We start from the raw sequence: 23395 nt of genomic DNA on the forward strand, positions 1-23395 counted from the left end.
TGACTGTATCTAAGAACTGTTCACTTGAATACAGTAATCTGCATCAATATTTTATTCAGTAGCTACTTCAATAATTCATTAAAGATATTTATACAAGGTAGATTTCTGGACACGGGGTATAATAAAAAGAGGGGGAAATTAATGGGAAAACACTGAGAGGTGGAGGAGAGAAGTCAACGCTGCAACATGTTAAAGGATGTGATGAAAGAATTCAAAAGCTGTATTGTAAAAAAAAGGTTTCAGTTTGAGTACAATTTCTTAATAACTATAGTACAGCTGTTTCCGATGTCAGCCTGCTGTGTGAAGTAAATCTCAGGTACTCATTCAAGCTTTAAATTGGTTATCTAGCTAACTGTGAAATCAGTTTGACCATTATTCTTGTTGCTTTTTAGTGCTAGCCATTCAATCTTTAACTGCTAAAGTAGCTTGAAGAAGTCAAACATAAACTCTCCTTGTGTGGGAAAAGCTTAGACAAGAAATAAAGTCAGGGCAGGTTTTAATGGTTCACTTAGTTGTCAAGGTATTCAAATTAACTTAAAATAAAAATACTTGTAGGCAAGGGGTTGACTTGAATATGTTTGGATTCCACTGTTATCCAGGTTGTTGTTTGACAGTCCCTAAACTTCTTTTGGCACTTAACAAAATACATGTTGGGACAAAGTTTTTAAAGTATTTTAACTTCATGCTTGTTTGTTGGTTGGTTGGTTTATTTGTACATTATTCTATAGGTTTTGTATTAATTGGTCTAAATAAAAAATAATTAAAGAACCCAAAAAACCAAAATACGTCTCCCACCAGAAGTTCATATCACAACCTTCTGTATAATTTCCTAGGTTATATGGTATGCAGTGGGAACTCATTCTTCCACCCAAGTTCATGGCAAACTTTTCATTGAATCAGAAGGCCTTCTTTCTTCCAAACTTTGCAGTAAAGGAATTGGATTTTTTTTAATTAATAGAGGTTATTCTTTATCCTATTGAGCCAATGTGAGACAGTCCTTTCTCAAGCAAGGTGTGTACTTAGTCTTTAAAACTCTTTTTTATGTTGACCAAAGAAGTGTAGCACGTCATACTTTAAGCACATGTTCCACCATTGGAATGTGTACTTTGACTGTATGATTAATTATTGCTGTTCTGTAGCAGTTCTCAGTTTTAGCCCATCATATGTTGGTTTCTCCATTTTCTCAAACTAAAGTATAGTTGAAGTGTCTTATTCTGATAATGTACTAAAAGGAGTAAAAGTGATGTCATTGTAACACAAAACAGTGCTCACTGTGTCTTCAGTGTTAAAAACTCACATTTCCAGTTGAAACCTGCAGAAGATTTCCTATGTAACGCCAGTGAAGTTTTGTTATCTTAAGTTTAGTTATATGCTGCCAAAGTTAACAGAAGAGCTAGGCTTAATCAAAGGAAATAGTGATACTCATCTATCCCAGTATGCTGCTCCCACAATAGTCAACTAAATGTGGAATTAAATCCCATAGAGCATAATTTGAAGAAAAATGTAACTTGCTTTATGGGGTTACTGCAGACTTCCCAGTATTCTGTGAAGGCAATTTTCTACATTCATGAGAATTATATTAAATGAAGGGAAAGTGGTACTTTATTTTCATGTTGGTTTTTAGGAACTTCTATCATGTAAATGCAAAGAGCATTTTAAATACAGTAGACTCTCAGTTAACCAGAACTCAAGCAACCAGCAAAAAAGAAATAATGCTTTAAACAAGCTATTTTTATAATATAGTAAAATAGTAAAACTGTGTTACATTAAGTTTGTCTTTGTCTTACTTTACTTTTAATTACTGCATTTCAACATTGATATTAAGTCAATACAAAGTATATGGAATAGTATAGAGTCTAATGTTAGCTAGGTATATTTTTGATAGTAAATCTTAGCAACCAGTAGTTGCATTTGTCCAGATCTACTAATCCCTATAGGTGCCAGTTAACTGAGATTTGGACAGAAATAAAAAACACGTGATTATAACCATAAATAACCCTGTGTAAATGTCCCTTTAAAATACCATAAAATATAAATGTACTGTTAGTAGATAAGGATGCCATTAAATGCCTTGGATCCTGCAAGATTTCTCAGAGATCTTTCATTTTGCATTGCAAGCCATTTCAAATATTTTATTGTTAACTTATTAATTTATTCTTATGTATTTATTGCATTTGCTTTACAGATGATTGCATAGGAAATCTGTAGACCAGTAAGTGTCTCAGAGCCACAGAGCCCTGGTGCACACCAAAGTCTTGCTTTCACACACTCTTGTGGGAGTTTGTTGTCTGCCTGCCTTGGTTTGGAAATAGCTTCAGAGTGCATTAAATGGTCTGGGTAGATATGGCATTGGTCTGGGGTGAAATCACCATAGGATACTTTCACTATGTGGATGATTATATTGCAAGCCCTGGAACTGGTTCAGAGCCTGCATGGTGCTTACATGCACTGCAGATTCTATCCTCGACCAGTTCCAGGATTCACAATATCTGTGCCTTGACAGCCATGGAAAATACAGTAGTTTGTTCAGCTTCCTGCACCAGAATGTGGTTTACACACAAAAAGGGCAAACATTAAATGCCGCAAATAAATACAAACACATCAAAAGTAAATACAAAAAGCATTCTTTAGTGGTATGCATCATATAAACCTTGTGCACTGAAGCCCACTTACTGGTCAGTGTCCATGTGCCCAAGGAGTTACATTCCTCTGCTCTTCACAATAAAATAAAATCACTTCGAACTCAAACTTTTAAAGGCAATTCAAAAGAAATATACTAACTCCTTACTGTTATGGCCTTGAGCTCAAGAACTACAGTTCATACTTTATCTGCTAGCAGACCCATGACATGAATGTTTATTACTCAATAAATGTACGGTGTTAGTTTTCCTGTAAATTCCAGGCTTGCTGCCAATCACCATATTATCAATTTCCAGCTTTAAAAAAAGGTAATTAGAGCTTAATGTCTTTCTTAGTGTACATAGTTATTAGACTTCTTTTTCCTCTTCCATTTGTGTTATGCAGCTGTGTTGAAGCTCAGGACACTTTGTTGAAGGGAGTTTTCTTTTAATTAGGGACTTTAAGAGCATCTTAATATTTGTTCTAAATAACCAGATTTTGAATTGGAGCTTTTTATTTGAGAATATCTCCCATTAAAGTTCCCTGAGAATTTATAAGTGGCTTCCCCTGGAGTTACTATATACACATTTATCAGTATTCCACAGATGTGCATTACGTGGGTTTCTATTTAACTGAATTCATTCCAACTGGAAAAATTTGGATCTCTGAGGGTTAACTTTTATTTTATTGTCAGTCAATAGGAATTACTGCTTTTAGTCAGGTTTTGGTTCAGACCATTTTTTTCTGTAAACAAGTCCAAAAAAATTACAGCAAAATGTAACACACCTGGTAAGCTGCTTTGAAGACAACAATTTGGGGGAAATGGCAATCACAATAGTCTTTTGTTCACTGAGAAACAGAGACTGACAGGAAGTGACATTTCCACTATCAGAATATTTACCAGCTGTGCTTGTTTTTGGTGTCTCCAGTGAGGAAAATAAAGCTTTCACTTGGAACAATATAGCTCAGGCTGAAACAGGTGTGATAAACAGGGTTTTTACTTCTCAGTTAAACTACTCACATTAGCACTTTGTTTGCATGATCACAATGAAGAAGTGCAAATATAAAAGCATGTTTTTGAACTCATAGACTGAAATGTTTTCTTCTGCTTCTGTTTTCCACCCTCCATCATTGTACCCCTCCAGGTGGTAAGACTGAGAAAACTGGCCCAGCAGATAGCTAATTGCAAGCAGTGCATTGAGCGCTCCACCTCTTTGATCTCCCAAGCTGAGCAATCTCTGAAGGAAAATGATCATGCTCGTTTCCTACAGTCTGCTAAAAATATAACAGAAAGGTAATGCCATAAAAAGATCAGAAGAACCACATTGGACCGGGCTATCTATTCAGCCATTCCATTTCTGATAGGGCTACCATAATGCATCCAGAGACCTCTAGTGCTGAGCCTATGGGCACTTATCTTCCCATTGGAAAAGCTTGAAAACATTCTGGTTGAACATTTGTTCTCTGCGCAGCCAATGATTTCGGTGTTGGGGCGTGATGAATCAACACCTTAGATAGCATCTATAAATGGATAATTAGGAAATTAGACTATAAATGTCGAGATTGGATCTTTGGAAACCACATGCATGTGTGCCTTATTTAAAAAAGTACTCTTAATTTTGGGAAAGAACTATCAACATACTTTTGGATGGTATTTTCCAGCATTAACCAAAACAAATTTTGAATTCATGGAAATGCATTTAGGTGAAGATTAAATGTCATAAAATGCAGGCTGTGGTAACTACTGGAAAGTTTCAAACTTGACACTTGTATTTCAGATGTACAGTTATACCTTCTGCTTTGGGAATGTGAAGCATGGAAGAAATTGTAACTTTTTGCCTACTAGATGTCATGAATGACAGGGAAACACAGTGATTGAAAGTGTGTAGCTACTTCTAAATTAAGATGCTTTGGATATTGGCTTTTTTTTCTCAGTCCCTGGGTGAATGCAAATCAAAACACATGAACCCACTTACAATTCTGATATTTACTTATCATCTCTTTGAGATCCCGGGTTGAAAATGTTGTAGCTTCATAAACTTTTGTGCAAATCTGCTGCTAACTTAAAAATAAAAGCCATAAACCAAAACAAAAAAGATGGAATTCTACCACCACCACCCTGGACTCCAGTTAAGATTTCCTAATGCCATCATCTTCACCAAACAGATTGCATAGTTAAAATGGTGTGACTTATCAACTGGAGAAGAGTTCTATGCTTCTTCAGAAACAGTTATGTGAAGCAACACCTGGAAATGTGAACTAGTTAACAGAGCAGTTAAAGAAAAATGCAGAAAAACCATCTGTTAACACCTTTCTGCAATAATTAAAACAACAGTGTTATTTCTTTGTTTTCACACTTTCCATTTTTTGTTTAATGTTGAGATAATTCAGAGCCCTGATTATGGAAGAATAAATGATTCATTTAGTGAGATATAGCAAAAATAACAACAGCAACTGCTTGTTATGTTGACCAGACACACCAAACATTGCTCACATTGTTAACCCTAGCCCTGAAGGCTGCAAAGTGAGGCAGGTGACTTAGTTGGTAGGTGCTGGGAATAGAACAGTACTTTCATTGCACCATCTGCTCAACACCCCTAAAGCTAAATTGCCAACTGCGATCAGTATTAGCTAGATGCCCCATACTACTGAGACAATAAGTACATTCTGGGGGCTTGTCTATACTAGCTCTATAACTCACATCAGGCCAGAAATCATTCCTGTGATCCACACAATGCCCAGGGACTTTTTACATGGCAAGAAAGTGGTTAATCAAGTTTTACCCCACATTAGGAAAAGTTGTGAAATGCAAAACTATGGAGCAGCTCCTGTCCAGCAGGGCCAAATGGTTTCAGCTGAGCTGAATAGTTTGGACTCCATCTTGCCACCAAAGTGGGAGACACAGTCAGTATAGCTGCCCCTGAGGCTGATCTGCAATATTGCTTCTCCAGACCAGCCCCAGATTAGGTAGCTCATGTAGATGAGCCTGGGTTTCAGCCTGAACTTTAAAAGAGCTACTCAAGGTGGCTGGGCTGAGCACCTTGGAAAACACCTCTAGATCACTGTTTCTTAAACTGTGGGTCCCGACCCCAAATGGGAGCCCCTTAGCTCAATGTTGGGGTCCCAAAAATTTGGCAACAGTAAAAAATTTCTGAACATCACTTAGTGGTTGTTTTAAACATTTCTCTTGTACATTGTTTACAGTAGACTCTGCAAAAGATGAAATGCCAGCAAATTCTTTATCATTTAGGTCTAAATTGCATTGATTTGTTGGCTCTTCTGTAGTTGAAACTAATGGTGGAAATTCTGCTGGTTAGCCACATGTAGTCAAAGTAGATAATCCTGGGCTGAATGGATAGTCCTAGATTAGGCAACCTTGTGTGTTCCATCAGACTTAGAAGGGTGGAAATTAGTGTATTGCAAGCTCATCACACTCAAACTAATTCCTAGGATGCAACCTAAAATCATGTTATATCCTCTTCCTTCCATTGCAGAGTTGCCATGGCAACTGCATCTTCTCAAGTTTTAATTCCAGAAATTAATCTCAATGACACTTTTGATACCTTTGCACTGGATTTTACCAGGGAAAAGAAACTATTGGAATGCCTTGATTATCTCACAGGTAAGATAGTAGATTCCCTTCCTCTCCCCCATCCCTATTTCTCTTTCAGACATATATACACAGACACTATTGGGATCTTCATCCAATTGGACGAAGAAGTTACCATTAATTACCTTAATTCGTTTTCTGATCACAATGAAAAATTCATTGTAATGTGTAATGTTCCATGTCAACAGGAATTTTATGAGTATTGTAGTTTGTAGGTACACAAGACCCAAACATCTAGAAACTAGATGGGATATTTACTCTGAGTAGTTGCCAGCCTTCCTTGTTTCTGAAAAATGTAACCAACTCAAATGCAAAATGGAACCAACCCAGATGCAAAGTATAATCCAGAGAATCTAGCAAGAAGAAAATGTTTTTAAATTGTTCATTCTCATGTGAGAATGAAATAAGCCAAATTTAGATGTTCAAATACTCAAATAATTTTAAATAATGGCTTTTTTTCTAAACTAAAAAGGATTTTTAAAAAATCCCTTGTCTAGGAAATTGGGAATCTCTCCTCATAAAACTTCATAAATACAGTGCATGTTGTCATTGCACTTTGATTTATTCAAAGAGTTGCTAGTTGTAGAGAGTTAGGATTTTTGAAAAAAGATACTTCTGTTAGTAGAAATGCTCATTTGCCAGCTGAGCTCTGTTTGGACAGCTGATCTCAGAGATTTGCCAGCAGAGCCATCTGCCACTGGAACTGAGTTGCTGGCTATGCTCTGCCAGCAGAGGAGGCAAGTGAACTGACTGAATTATCCCACAGCCTGATGTGCGTCCACACTACTTAGGCCAGGTGAGAACAGCACTAAAGTGAAAGTAAACACTAAATAATTTGTATCAGACAGGGCTCTGCCACACTGAGGGAAACCGGATGAAAGCTTCCCTCTCCCAGCTGCCCTGGTGCAGCAACACTCTGCCTGGTGTCACCAGGAAGCAAGTAAATGCATGCTCTGGCTAGGGATCGCTACTACATGAGGGACGGGGATGGGAGAATGGACTTCCATCGCATGTCCTCAGGGGGATGCACATGGCAGACACAATAGTTGTAGCCCAACTATCTTGACAGCCCCTAACTTGGGAAACAACCCAAATCCTGTCCTAGGACTTATTTTAACCTGTCGCAAGACCTAGTTAAGGTGACTATGCTCCAGATTAACTTGGAGCAGCCCCATCTGGCATTTGTTTGCTGTAGGGCTGATCCAAACCTACACCAACTTAAGTACTCAGTATAGGTGTGTCCCTGGTAGGATATTAAATTTTTTTAAAAAAATTATTATTGATTGATACAAATTAATTTAATCAGACTTGTGAACATTGCCTGTTTTCCTTTTATCAGTATCTGTCTTTATTTCATTCCGTTTCCAATGCTATGCACATAGACTTTAGATACGCAAAGGGTTGCAATGTTTGTATTTTGGAAACACTGGTCACAATCTAAAACTGGAGAGTGCTGTTGATACCAGTGGGAGAAAAAAGCATTAAATTTTTTTCTTGAAATTTGAAATATTTTAAATTTTAAAGTGATGAGCATGGATGAAATCAGATCCACATAGCATTCAAAGATAAATTCTTCATCTAAAACATCTGAAGATACTTGCAATCAGTAGGAGAAACATTTAGTTAGACAATTTGACAAGATCACATTTAGCTAACTAGAAAATTAACATATAATATCCTTTACAGGCTTGCAGTCAGATTCCAATGCTTTAAACAAGCAAAATGCTTCAATTACACAAAAATCATCAACCCCTTCTTTAGTGAAAATACTGGGTCTTCTTCTTACTTTCAGTAGATATCTGTTCACATATGCCAGAAATATAAACATTTTCACAGTTTATGGAAAAGCACATTTGACCGAGTTTAGTTTAAGAGTGTAGCAAGCAGGAGATTGCAACAAATGAATGAATGGAAGGCGATGGAACCATGTGACAGATGTTAACAGCTTCTTTTAATTCTTTACAGCTCCAAATCCCCCAACTATCAGAGAAGAGCTTTGTACCGCTTCATATGACACAATCACTGTTCACTGGACTTCAGATGATGAATTCAGTGTGGTCTCCTATGAGCTGCAGTATACCATCTTCACTGGACAAGCCAATGTAGTTAGTACGTATCAGTCATTTTGCATCTAGCTATGTTTCATGTTGATTTTCAAATAACAAATCAAAAGCAAGTAAAATTCTTGCATTTAGATTTTGAGGCCATGATAACAAGGTGCCTAAAGTGATATCTAATAGATATGTGTTAGGGCTCAGAAGTGTTTTTTAAAGTAATATATTACTCTTGGTTTTCCGCTTTGTCCAGAGTAATGTGTTGGACTTTACTGTCTTTTAAAATTAACACAGTAGCAACATTTATTCACATCAATACCAGAAAAGACCAAATGTCCCTCAATATTAACCCCAAACAGCAATTTAGAGGTGGCGAGTGGATATTTCTAAGAAAAACAATGACATTACTATTTATTATACTAGTTTATAAAAAATATCATTATGTTCTCATTACCCTTCCTCCAATAGTGTGCTGTAGGTGACATTATTATTTGTGTCTTACACACTAATTTATTTGCTTGTCAAGCTACTCACAAGATTACATATTCATACTATCATAGGTATTACTTCTGTCTCATAGGAAGGATTTCCAGTATGCGCTCAGATCATGGGGAAAGGATGTAATTCCTTCCAAAGTTATTACAAATTGAAGTGTAACAGTAGCTGTCATATGACACTTTAAAACACTAACAAGTTGTGGCAGAGGTTATCATGGGATGTGTTATTGAAAATGTCAGATGCAAGTAATGTTAGCATTGGTTGGGGTGTATGTATAGCTCCTTGCATGAATGTGCATTGTTTGTATACCATACACACACAAACTCACATGAACATAAAAGGATATAAAGAATGGGAAGAATCTTGTTGCAGAGTGAGCTGGAGACACAAATGTAATGCATGCATGACACAGGTGTGTCATGTTACAGTGAGTACTGTGATGTGAAAATTAGATCAACCAAAGGTATAAAAAGGACAGTCAGACGAGAAGTTGTGGGAATTATAAAGGGTTTTCAATGGGTGTGGGGAGCTGCAGTTTCAGTGACAGAATAGATTGCACCATATTTCAGTTGCTAGCAGTGAGCAATGTTCATTGCAACTCGTCTTCACGTCTTTTCCTTTCTGGATTTAAGGATGCAGAGGGCTTCTCTGACTGAATGTTGACTTGCTTAACAAAATACTAGGATCAGTTTCAAAATCTTAAGAACTTATCTGTAACATTTTAAAAGACTTTCAGCACATTATTTGCCACAAATGCATCCAGTACAGTGCCATACATCTACTGCTCTATTAACACCACTTCAGAGGAATAAAACAAATTAGCTTATTCAGTTTGACCTTGTTTCTATAATTACAGTCTTTGCACATGGAGTTGTTTATTTTATCATGGATCACGTTCAACTTGCTCGTTCTTACACATCACCATTCTGTATCAATCAAATATCATTATGTCAGTGATGAAGCAATACAGTCATTATTAGCTTAAATTATTTAATTATTGCTTTTCCACAGTGCTCTTTAGTGATGACAGAGCATTACTTACTGCTGAAGGTGAAAAGGCTCGGGTGCTTCCTTCTTCTAGCAATTTGCATATATAATTTTGACATTGTATAACCTTTTTTCTTAATCAATTTACTTGTCATGAAATCAAGAGAAGTACTCGTGCTGTGCTGTACTGTACTATGAGGATAGTTTCATAGTACATTCACTATTCATTATTTTGATCATGATGATCATGTTTTATGCTTGCTTGTTTTGTTTTGTTTTGTTTTGTGCACATGTAGGTATGCTACATTACATAATTTTATACTTTTTATTTCATGTACCTCCTTCAGCATTGTTAATTGTAAGATTAAACAAAAGTGTAGTATAGTGGTATAAGGGCTAGGACTAGGAGTCTTGGAAATCTAGTGCGAATTTCTTCTCAACCAGGAAAACTCACTTGGGCAAGTGATACTCTCCCAACCTCAGAGGGAGACAAGGGCAAACACCTTTTGAAAAACTTCTGTAAAGAAAACTCCATGCTAGGATCATTGTGTATGGAGTTTCAAAGCAGGAAAAGTAGATGGAAAAGGCAAAAGAATGTTTTACCCCAAGGCAGTGTTCTTGCATCGACCTTGTTTAACATCTTTGCTAATGATCAGCCACAGCCACCACTCACAAAGAGCTTTATATATGTTGATGACCTTGTCCTAACAACACAAGCAAAAAAACTTTGAAACAGTCGATATCCAATTACTAATGCCTTGAAAGATCTCTCCAGCAACTACAAAGATAACCACCTGAAGCCTAATTCTGCCAAGACACAAGTGTGTGCTTTTCACCTACGGAACCATGAAGCCAATGGGAAATTGAAAGTTACCTGAGAAGGTCAAGAACTTGAACATTGTTTCCATCCTAAATATCTCAGTGTCACCTTAGATAGAACATTACTAATATATAGGAAGCACTGCATGAAAACCAAGCACAAAGCACTTGCATGCAATAACATCCTGTGGAAACTTACTGGCAGCACGTGGGGTGCAGACCCAAAATTAATAAGAACATCGGCCCTAGACTTGTCTTACTCAACTGCCGAGTATACCTGCCCTGTTTGGCACAAGTCTGCCCATGCAAAGAAGGTGAACATAGTATTGAATAAAACATGCAGAATAATCACGAAATTCTTAAACATACACCTGTTGATAAACTCTACAAGCTAACTAGCATTGCCCCACCCCCACCTGATGTGAGATGGGAAGTTGCTCCTTACTGGTAGAGAAATAATGGAATTCTGAGATTTTTTGTTTTGTTCAAGGAGAGACATTTACATTTTTCTGCCGAAGAGCTCTTGTGCCTCACAGAAATACAAATCCAAGGGTTCCACAGTGTGATTTTCCATCTGTTAAAACAGAATCTGACTTACAAGGCATGTTCACTCAAAGATTGAGCATGTTAAAGAACAGAGGCAGTTGGCAAATGAATTCCAGGCCAGTTCCATAATTGAGACATTCAGGTGAGCAGCCAGAAAAGGTTGACTCTATGTTCCATGATCCTCCTTTTAAATGACAGGAGCACCTCTTTATTCTCTGAATTGAGTTTCATTTTGATCATTAAAGAAACAGCCGAGTAAAGAAAGAACTTTATTTTCATCATATGGTAATTAAATGCCCATGGCCTAAATCCAAAGCAACATTAGCAAAGAAAAACAGTGGACTAACCAATTTCCATTCTTTCTCCAGTAGTACAAGTAATTTTTATGTTTCCTAAGCATGCTTGTTCCTTGTACACCAGTTGTATTACTAGTTGTAGAACGGGAAGCAATGTTAGACTCCCCCCTTGAATATAGTCCAAACCTGTGGTACATCTTCACAAGCATATCATCATTAGCACTGGTGGAATGATACCACTGAATGTACCCAGTGTTATTATTAGTTTTTTTTTTCTTATTTGCATAGGAATGTCTGTTGCATAGGAAACTCTCTTGGTACTGGCAAAAGCATTTGCATGGTCTAGAGGGTATCTCTTAAAATTCTTATATTTAAATTATTTAATATTCTTTTAATTATTATAAGATAAAATTGTGTTGTTGTTTTTTAAAGTATAGATTTTTGTGTATTATGATTTAGCTTGAGATCAAGAATTCCATTCCCCATGTGCTCTAGTTTAAGTACCATGTATTCTTTTGGATAAATCTTAACTTCAAATTTAAGGGTAAGCCTGATTAGTAGAAACTACAATAACTATTCAGCAATTTTTTTTTTGTTGAGAAACTGAGGAACATAAATAAATATAGGGCCCTGATATGATTTGAGAATCTTACTACATTGAAAGTATGTCTTCAAAAGTTTCCCAATATTTTCAGAGAATTCTTAAATTATATCATAAATGTTTGAATGTTTAAATGAATTAACAGGGTCGGGGAAGGCACATTCACAGAAATCTTTCATAGATGCCTCCACTTCATAGTCAGCCTAGATGTGAAGAGTCTTAAAAGAGCAGAATAAAGGAATTAAATCAAGAGAGATAAAGTGGAAAAGGCATGAGTCTCTTTGATTAATCACTAATGAGCAGTGATAATAAAACGGTGCTTCATTCCCTCTGACCCATTTTCACGCATAGCATTATGCTGACAGAAGGCATACTGCGGGGGTAAAGACACTACGTCAGCTGCAAAGCGCGGAAGGGAAGCTTTAGAACAAAGCCTTGGCATTGTGAGAAATGCAGCAGAAGATGTTATTCCAGACTCCATGAAATGAAGTCAGCACAAAACCATCCTGTCTTAATGGTGTGTGAGGTGGCAAACTTTAATTGTATGCCGATTTGGAGAAGCTAGTAGTTTTTCATAAGGCATGACACAGTATGAAGTACTCAGAATGTGGCATTATTTTTATGCATAGGTGTATTAAGGCAAGAGACTGATCAATTATAGTTTCATGATTCATTCATAAAAGATCCAGTTAAGAGGCCAGGCCCCTAAAATGCTGTATGTGAATGGGACACACTTACCCACTTGCACAGAGTCAGAGGGCAAGTTTGCCAGTTGATCTTACTAGCCACATCCTTTTACACCCTAGATAATTTAGAGTGATGTTTCTGTTGTTCACCCATTTCTCAAACACTTCTAAGAAAACTTGTTTTTTAAAAAAACTGGTTCATTTTTGTTTTATTTTCAAACTTATCACATGCCATGTAAGAACCAGAGAGAGAGAGAGAGAAATTGTAAAGGGACCTTTCCAATATGCATGCTTATTGCAGATATTGTTGTTCTGATTGAAACAAGTTAGAATTTTTCTTTTTTTTCCCCAAATAAACAAATTGTTATTTTGTGCCTTCAAGTCTTTGTATGAAGAAGATTGTTTTTTCAATGATGATAAAGGAGTCACTTTAATCAAACCTGGGTTAGTGGACCAATTAGCAGCACCTTTGTTAAGTGAGAATAGAGAGATAGACTCTGCTTCATCACAATCATCTCTTACCTCTGCTATTACACAAACAGTCTTTATGGTACTTGTTCTGTCTAATGTGGTGAGATCTATGAATTTTTGATTCAGCCAGAGGCGGCCCTAGGTAATTTTCAATGGTAAGCAAACAGTATTTTGATGCCCCCCTCCCAACCAATATATTTTCTGTTCGTCGTGGGAGTTCTGTGTGCCATATTTGGTTCAATTCCATCATTGGTGGAGTTCAGAATGCTCTTTGATTGTAGGTGAACTATACATCCCAGTAACTACAACTTGCATATGTCAAGGTCTATTTTCCCCCAAGAGTGCCTCAAGAGTGCTCCTGGGCAAAATCAACTATACTGCAAATGCTTACTTTGCATAATGGGTTGAGCCGTCCCTGGATTCAGCCGATGTTCAACATTTGTGGGTGACTTTTAAACCAGGGTAGGCAGAGTATTCAGAGCAGAGACTTGGCATATCTGGGCCCATGTAGAGACCATTCTAAGGCACTGAAAGCTTATCTATGCCTAAAATCAAAACTGTTTAATACTCCTGGGCTTTGTACAACGACAATGCTACTTTTACTTTTGGAATTTTATCCTTATAATTTTACAGTTATTGAACTTATTAAAAAGCAGAAAAAATATGTCCAGGAAATAACTCTCATATTGAATTGATAAAATAGTAAAACAGTGAAGTAGTAAAAAAAAGTTGTTTTTTTTTTAAAAAAAATTACCAACTCCCTCCCCCCAAAAATAATAATAAATGTTTATTTAATGAAATAAAGTATGATAAAATAAAAATAATAAAAATAGTGAAATAGTAAATAGTGTAAGTAGTAAAAATTATACCATTATAAAATTATCTAGGATGCTAAAAATTCTCTATGGATTTGCTTTGTGAAATACAAAAACCCTTGTAAACAGCAGAGTTAGAGAAAATCCCAGAGTCAGGGTGTATTCCAAACAAAGATTTATGGGGCAATGCCCAGTCATTGAGGGGGTAATTTCACTAACCAGCAGACTTTTGTGTCAATCAGCTTCTTCAGCAAGAGGTTAGCAGTAAATCGTACCCCGAATTTGGTTGTTTCTTGCTCCTTTCATCTTCTCCTTCTTACTCCTTCTCACTTCTGCTTTTAATCCAACTCCTTCTCGGCATAAGGGTAATTCTCACAAAAAATAAACGAGAGCATTTGAAACTGCAGCCACCATGTGGCTAAGAACGCCAGCAAGAAGAGGAACTTACAACAAGTCACTTTCAAGTCATTTCTCATGGTGGCCCTAAGACATGCGATTTTCTAGGGCTGAGAGTGTGTGACTTGCCCAATGTCATGCAGTATACCACACACAAACCACTAAACCACCAAGTTGTAGGTTTTTATGCATTGTGTGGTTTGCATACCATAAAACTACACCTTTACAATAGTGTTGCCCTTTCAATGTATGTCCATACACATCCAAGCATGTCCATACACATGCAAGCACATACATAAGGCCATCTGTCAGGAGTGTTTTGATTGTGTGTTCCTGTATGTAGTTGGATTAGATGGTCTTTGTGATCTCTTCCAACTCTTTGGGATTCTATGATATACACTTAGTAGTATGTAATATTACTTACCAATTCTGAAGATATAATGCTGACAAATCATCTGGAACAAGGGACTCCATATTTATACTAAATTGAGAGAATCCAGTAAAACATCTGCCAATGAATTAGTACAAGATAAGAAGTAGTACACCACGTAATGCATTCAATCCCTAGTGACAACTAAATGTAACATGGATGATATATGACCACACAGACAACTTAGGCTGCTCACTGGAATTTGTCTCCTAAAACTGAAAAGTAAAACTGGCTGTCTGTTTTTCCTTCGCTGTCATTGAAGATCAATCTTTGAACATTTCCTATGAACCAAATATGGAAAAAATATCATCTTCGTTTGAAATTTTTGCTTTCCTCAATGAAACATATTGGTTAGTGTCTAGTTGCTTAGTCTCAGCTAAGTAGACCCATTCACTGTATTGTTGACAGGTGCATCAACATATATGTAATGCTCATCAGGAATTTAGGCCATAATCATGTAGTACTAATTTTCTTTTTTAAATAACCTGAAATTCTTCGTTCCCAATGGACAGATATATGGTTGAATTCATTGCAAATATATCCCACATCATCTGAGTGTGGACTCAGATAACCCAATTCAAAATAGATATTGTGGAATTTTCTGCCTTGATATTCTGGGATACAGGGCTGTGTGGAAGGGCCCACAGTCATGTATGACCACTGTACCTGTCACTTGTGGGTAATGGTTCTTCAAAAATCTATTTTAACAAATCACTTTGATGTGACAATTACTAAAGCTGTAGTCAAAACTGATTGCTGTAGTTACTTTCTCTCCCAGCTTCTTTCCTGCAGAAGCAGAAAAGAACCTAGTTAGACAGAGTTTTATCTCCTATAGTCATGAATGGGAAAGAAATGGGGATTTGCAGCATGACCTTTAACTAGTGCTCAGTAATGAACTGGTTTTTTTTTCCAGAAGCAAATATTTAAATGTAATTGCATGATACACATGGAAATGCCATACTTCACCAGGAAATCTGCATAGCATTTTCAGGAAATATATCATTTGAAGCACTTTACATATGGATTTTTCATTGCCATGTAACATTTAGTTTGTGTGTTCTTTCTCTGAGCACTACACGCAGATCACTCTTGAGTAAGAAAAAAATAGATCTGTGTATACTCTCCCTCAAATTGACCCCTTTAAATGCATTTCGATGTTTTTAAATTCATGTTTTTAAGGAGTGCCTTGCCTTCTGAGTGCTTTGGAATAAAAGTTCCATTAGCAATGCTTCTTCATTTACCACCTCCATATTACATTATATGAGACACTTCATTTTAATTAATATATTAAAATATCACATTGCCTTGCAAGAAGCTTGAAAATGTATTTAACAGACATGCTTTATTTATTATTTTCCAACCATAAGTGAGTTTGGAGGAGGCAGCATCGTATGTCCTAATAGATATTACCCAAGTGTGGATTTTGGCATTTATTCTTGTAATATAATTTTCCACTTTAGCATTTTAAAAGTTTGGAATGCTCCAGGGATCGTGTAGCCTTCCTGTGACTTTTGTACTATTTGTAGATTTCACTGTACTTCAACGGTGGATCCAACAGTAAATAAGAGGAGGATTTGCATTTAGCATATATTCTGTGCCATCTGTTTTTTGAATTTCAGCAGCACCAGATTCTGAAGCAAAGAAAAAATACATTTTATGAATGATTTACTTCCAGACTGTAAAATCATAATGACAGCAATAATAGAAGAATTCTTCCTCTTTCCATCTTTAGTATCTTACAAATCTCACATGATACCTCATTATGGTCCATGCACTAGTCCAGTAGTCTCTAATTTAAATTCCATTCATTTTCTAGAATATAGCCTTAACAATCCATTATTACATTGCGTGTGGGAACTTACTGTCCTTCCTTTAAAGCACTGCTTTCTGAAATCAGAAACCTAAGTTTACTGGGAACAGCAGTATTTCACAGCTGTTACTCCTGCTCATATGCTCATGGCTCACAAAACAGAAAGGAATTCCTTATCTAGTCTGATGTCACCACTGTAATACAAATTCCATAGTCCTGAATTGCCTCCTAGAGATTCTTGTCTAGGTAATGGAAATCCTAGGATATCCCTCTACAACCTTTTCCACCAGATAGGAGATTTATGAAGTGTTAATTTTCCCTTATGAGTTCATATTTAAGAAAAATACATCCTACAAGACAGCTAAGGCAATGTATTGGGCCAAATTTCAAAAAACGTATAAAAGCAATTCTGGCACAGCACAATCCTTTGTTACACAAGATCATGAATAGTGTAGTCTCCATACTCCAGAGATCCGTTCTGGACTAAGTTATTTTAAAGAGAAAGGAATGGTAACATTTGTGCTTAAAGAAGAGGTTGGAGAGTATTTTCTTGAAACATTGGAATACAGAGTTAATGCATCTTCTTAATACAGTGTATTGAAATCACACATCTCCCTTTGGAGATGGATACTGCAGAACAATACATTCCACTGCAAAAAAAGAAGGAAAGCATAAATGACTAACACTTGCATTAAGCTTCAAAAGCTACTTCTTCTAAGAATAGGCTATGTCTGCGGTATGTTTTATTTCAGTCTCTATAGAGTAATGCCTTTGCAATTGAGACTGTTTACATTAAATTCTAGCTGTTGGAAGTGGTTTTGTCTTTCATATTGTCTGGATTTTTCCAATTTGTTATGTTATATGGGAACTGAGTCATCAAGGCTCAGCCAGCATGGTTCTTTCTGTGAGCAATTGTTCATTCATATGAAATAAAGCAACCTGTTTATTTATAGAAGTGTTTTACATCCTTGTGACCATCAGACATGGGGACCTTTCATACTCTTCAATTATGGCACTATTATTCCACTTTAGCTCTCATGGGTGCATCCTGTGGAATCCTGAGATCATTCATTTGGTGAGATCCATAGATGCAGTTGCTGCTTGAGATAGAAGAGGCAGTAATGCTGAACAGAGTGCTAGACAGTGCCAAAAATCATGGACAGCACCATGTTAGAATTGAGCATTCTGCTAGCCTTGTGGTCCTCACCAGTAACTTCCATCCATGTTTTGGGGGGCGGGGGTTGAATGAGTGAAGGAAATTCTCTCTTCTAAACCTTATTGACTTTGCACTGGCATGACTAAGAGAATGGCCACCGAGCATGGATCAGATCCAAGGAGTAGCTCAGCTCCAGTAGAAAACATTGTCACTTTCTGCCAAGTAAGCACATTCAGGGTGGAAGTGGCTGATAAAACCAGTGGATGCAGCTACTTTGGGGGGCAATTGTGACAATACCACTGGATTGGAAGCCAAAATGATTAGCTGCATTGGCAAAACCATCCCGGGGGGGGGGGGGGGTGGAGTAGAATCAGTTATAATACCAGTTAATGCACAGACATGTAGTTAATTCAGAATTCCTGCTTCAAAATAGTGCTCCTAGGGCCTGTCTACATGGTTCCAAAACTCCGAATTAGGCCAGAAGTCAAATGTGAATATCTAGACAATATTGAGATACTTTCTCCCCCTAGATATCCTGGTTTTACTTGACCATTAGCAGAAGTGTTCCTTTCCACCAAGTTGCTTATCTTACAAAAGCCCCTGGCAGTAGAAAGGGACTCACTGCACCTTTTGTGGGGCCAGAAAGATAAGATTAGCCATCCAGGAGGGCTAAACTGGGTCTCTGCTCCTGCAATTCTGGAGCAGAGTATATCAACAAGCCAATCCTAGGCTGCTTCGAAGTAGGCATGCTCTGGACTGGCCCTGGATTTAGGTGGCCATGTCAATAGGTTCCTAGTCTCTTTTGAGTCTTCTCTAGTTTCTTTGTATTATTATGCTAGTTTAGAGAAGATAGGTGTACTCTTTCATCTCTTAATTACAAAACCATATGAAATTGTAAACTAAAACAACAGTCAAGAGATGGCATCTCTATAATATTTTAATATCTATTTGCAATGAAATCATTCCTTGGAGGGAACATTTCCATAGTGTTCTGCACTTATTTTGAAGGATTGTTTGATGGCATGGAAGGAGTTATGGGGGAAGGTATAACATTAGAATTAAAAGCAAATTCACTTGCCTAATGGTCTCAGTCGTGAATAGTTTATTCACATTAAAATGGCAGTTTAAGCAGGCATATACCTCTTAAAGTTGTCAGTCCCGCAAATGCAGTTGCTGTTCAAATTCACAATGCATTTGTACCTAAACCATTAGTCAATGGGAAACTCTTGTTTCAGTTGGCTATGGTCTTGCTGTTTAAACACTAAAGAGATCATTTTCTGTTGGGATTATTTAAGGACATTTACAGGTTCACCTGGTTGCTCAGATGTATCAGAGCAAATTCTTCCATAAAATAACATGCATTTTGATTAAAAATACAGGTCTATGTAATTCAGCCGACAGCTGGATGATTGTTCCAAATATCAAACAAAACCACTACACGGTCCATGGTCTGCAGAGTGGCACCAAGTACATCTTTGTTGTTAAGGCCATTAATCAGGCTGGCAGCCGAAACAGTGAGCCTGGAAAACTGAAGACAAACAGTGAGTAATATTTCATCCAACCAGCCTGCATGCACTTTATTTACCCCTCATCTCATCATCACTCAACTTGCCACTTGAATGACACAAAGGTGTAGTCTAGAGACTATATTTTGGCATGTTCTTTTATTTCATCTAGCTAGAATGTCTACTACCATCTTTCAGTTTGTTATAGTAAGCCATTTGGACTCATATGCCTAAATCCTGTACCTTTTTAAATATAGGAGTAACTTCAATTATACCCAGTGCTTGAGTAGACACTTAAAGGATTCCACTCAACACCAGTGGTAGAATGGAACCATAAGATTAGAGCCATCTAGTCCAACATGGACCATCTGCTATACAAGAATCAACAACTAAAACACTCTTGAGAGGTGGCTTTCCAACCTCTATTTAAAAATCTTCAAAGAAAGAGAGTCCACCATCTGCTGAGACAGACCAGTCTACTGTTAAACAGCTTTTACAGGCATTTTTTTCCTATTGTTTAGATGAACTCTCTTTTCTTACTATTTAGAACTACTGATTTCTAGTTTCTGGAATGCTAGAAAAATAAGTGCATTCCGTCATTTACATGGTATCTTTTCAGATATCTTACAGTGGCAGTCCTATCACCTCTCAGTCTTCTGTTTTCCAGCATAGGAGAGACAGAATGTATAGGTATGCTGTTTCTTTTTGTACCCTTTTCAGTTGTTTGTATTTTTATTTATTGAGAATTTGTGTCTTAGTTTTCCTGTGTACACATACTTTACATGAGAAAGTTCTTAAAATGTAATGACCACTGAAAAAACAACCAAAAATTAAACAAGTTAGCAGAAAACAGAATTTCTAGCCACTCATAGTGCAACTAGATATAAATTAATGGCTATTTTCTCCGCTCTTATAGAATAATAATCAAGTGCTATTGTAGGAAACAGTGCTGTAGTTTAAATGAAATGTGTTATCAGGTGTGATGTTCCAGTGCTCATTTTAAAAGTTTGTTACTCTTTGTGTCCTGTTCATATTTAAGGCCAGCCATTCAAACTCGATCCTAAGTCTGCCCACAGAAAGCTGAAGGTATCTCATGACAACCTGACAGTGGAGCGTGATGAAACCTCTTCTAAAAAGAGCCATACACCTGAACGTTTCACCAGCCAAGGGAGTTATGGAATAGCTGGCAATGTGTTTATTGACAGCGGACGTCATTACTGGGAAGTGGTTATAAGCGGAAGTACATGGTAGGTGGGTCAAACCATCTGTCCACACATTTACTTTCATTGTGTGTCTCATAAAGTTTTGGAGATTGCTTGTATTCACTAAAATGTAAACCAATAGCTAACACAGAGTACTAACTAAAACCTATGATTCTGTTATATATCTCATTAAAGAAAATGGTAATTCACTTTAAAAATAGATCTAGTGCCTTAAATACTAATTACAAGAAGGTAATGGCAATAAAGAATCTCTACCCATCAGAAACCACAGTAAAAAAAGTGTGAGGATGAGAGACACAACTCCAAGTGTTCAGTAGATATGGGTTGAGTACCCCATATCTAAAATGCTTGTGACCACAGGTGTTCCATATTTTAAAATGAGTTTGTGGTTTTTGAATGGTTGCATGGTAATGTTACTCAGCAGTACACACATAATGAGATATCTTGGAAATGAGATCCATCTCTAAACACAAATTTTATTATGTTTCATATACACTTAATTACACATAATCTATAGGTAGTTTTATACAATATTTTAAATAATCATTGTGCATAAAGCAAAGTTTATGTAAATTGAACTATCAGAAAGCAAAAATGTCACTATCTCAACCACTTGTGTTTACAATTTTGAATTTTGGATTAAGGAACTCTGGATAAGAGATTCTCAACCTGTAGCAATTATCCTTAACTCAAAGGAAATTATCTCTCTATATATGTATACATCAGTTCTTGTTTGTTTTTAGTTGTACATCCTCATACAATGGAACTATTACAGTACATAATATTTGAAGCAATACAATGTGGAGAACCTACTTATTGTAGTATAAATAAGATGATTAAGTAAATATATGTTGACATTTTGGCTAGCCCTTGGCATAAGAGGATATCTAGGGGAAAAAACACATGGATGCCATGTACTAAAATACAGAAAACATAATAGACTGAAAAGAGAAAACGACATGGTATGAAACATAAACATGCCTTTTTTAAAAAATTCTTTTGTTTTATAGGTATGCCATTGGTATTTCATACAAATCAGCACCCAAACACGAATGGATTGGAAAGAATTCTGCCTCTTGGGTTCTTTGTCGTTGCAACAATGCATGGGTTGTGAGGCACAACAGCAAAGAAATTCCAATTGAGCCTGCACCCCATCTTCGTCGTGTCGGCATTTTATTGGATTATGACAATGGTTCCTTGGCCTTTTATGATGCTTTGAACTCTCTACATCTTTATACGTTTGACATTGCATTTGCACAGCCTGTGTGCCCAACATTCACTGTCTGGAATAAGTGCTTGACAATAATTACAGGCCTTCCCATCCCAGACCATTTAGATTCCATTGAGCAAATGCCATGATTTTTCTGGATGTAAATGGATGATGAATGTCCAGTATAGTTCCCACTGAATTGTGACTGGAGAAAAAAAAACATGGACATGAATACATTTCACAAAAAAGTGACCCTAATCCTCCCAGCCAGAACTCAGAATGGGATGATATTTTCTGTCTTTGCTGTTTGTTTTGTATTAAAGGCAAGATATGGCTTTAATAATGTCTCAAAATGCTTTTGTATTTAGTCTCTTTTGGGAAAATTTATAAATTATTTATAAAAAAGAAGAAAAACCTAATTTGGATATTTGCATTTGAGCACCTCATAAGAATAACTTGATTTTGCACATTAAGGGCTGTATCACAAAGTTTTTATTACCCATTTTATTACCCATAATAAGAGAAAGCAAGTTGCAATTATCTTAGAGGATGATTCAATATCTATACTTCAATTTTTGTTCAATTTTTGTCCACTTCAAAGTGGAACGTGTTAACCTGTACATCAAGAAATGTCTCATTCAACTCGCAGTCAGTATTATTATTAGCAGTTTTCTTATCTACTGACGATTCACCTTTGTCACTTTTAAGAATATGTACATTTGTTTTTTTGTCTCAGAAAGCCAGCAGTACTGGAAGATAGGTCTGACTGAGTTTTAAATCAATGTACCACTGAGATCACTTGATGGTCAAGTTGTATTGGTATTGATGTGGATACACATCATTTAAAAGGTACACAAAGCACCCACATATGCAGTGCTACAGGTAGGCAACGTACAACTGATTTGAAACTTAAATGTGAGCATTTTGTTATATTATGTTATAGTGTATCAATAAAAATAGCACAGGCAACTGTTTTGTAAACAGTGCCTGGAAAGAGGTTGCACTCCATTGTATCATTGTGTTGAATATTTGTGAAGGGCTCTAGGGGTTATTCAAGGCCCATCAACATATCTCATTCCTGTGATCCTCCAGTAATGTTCAAGCCTGGGACTCTTTCAGTGAATATAGTGGAAACAAAAGCATGTGTTTTGTATGATCTTGCTTCCCTTTTCTCCCAACCTACACCAAAGAACCAGATCCTTTTACATTTCAAATCCATCACAATAGTCCAATACTTGTTTGCAAAATTATAAACCAGACAATTTTTTTCTAACGACTCAAATGCAAAATAGCATTTAACAGTCTTGTAAGTACACAATGGCCCCTAGCTTCTTCAAGGCATATCTCTGTGTGTGCCTTCACGTTGCCTTGATTTATTTATTTATTTATTTATTTATTTATTTATTTATTTATTTATTTTACAGTATTTATATACTGTTTTTCTCACCCCTGTGGGGACTCAAAGTGGTTTACACAGAAATAATGGCAAAATTCAATGCCTTTCAAATGTAAACCAAATCACAAGTCACACCATAAAACTGAGCATAAAAACAATAGGACAATTCACTATAAAATAAGAAAATAGGACATTTAAAGCATGAAATATAAGAATTTAAGGTGACCCCATGAATTTCCTTAGTGTTGTAGAGAACAAAGGAAGGCA

At 36.6% G+C, this 23395-nt stretch overlaps 1 protein-coding gene across 4 annotated transcripts in view; it reads left to right on the plus strand.

The window, feature by feature from the left end:
• Positions 1 to 22735, plus strand: part of MID1 (midline 1) — a 262583-nt gene extending 239848 nt beyond the window's left edge. For 3 of the 4 annotated variants that reach the window (XM_060769940.2, XM_060769943.2, XM_060769939.2), the window contains exons 5-10: positions 3765 to 3913; positions 6114 to 6241; positions 8195 to 8338; positions 19174 to 19335; positions 20339 to 20546; positions 21533 to 22735. In XM_060769940.2, the coding sequence (XP_060625923.2) occupies positions 3765 to 3913; positions 6114 to 6241; positions 8195 to 8338; positions 19174 to 19335; positions 20339 to 20546; positions 21533 to 21881 (1140 nt within the window). In that variant the 3' untranslated portion in view covers positions 21882 to 22735. Of the gene's footprint in view, positions 1 to 3764; positions 3914 to 6113; positions 6242 to 8194; positions 8339 to 19173; positions 19336 to 20338; positions 20551 to 21532 lie in introns of all 4 variants that reach the window. The other variant, XM_060769945.2, reaches the window with a different exon arrangement.
• The last annotated feature ends 660 nt before the right edge of the window (positions 22736 to 23395 follow it).

Source organism: Anolis sagrei, chromosome 3, assembly GCF_037176765.1.
Source record: "Anolis sagrei isolate rAnoSag1 chromosome 3, rAnoSag1.mat, whole genome shotgun sequence".
Taxonomy (NCBI): Eukaryota; Metazoa; Chordata; class Lepidosauria; order Squamata; family Dactyloidae; genus Anolis; species Anolis sagrei.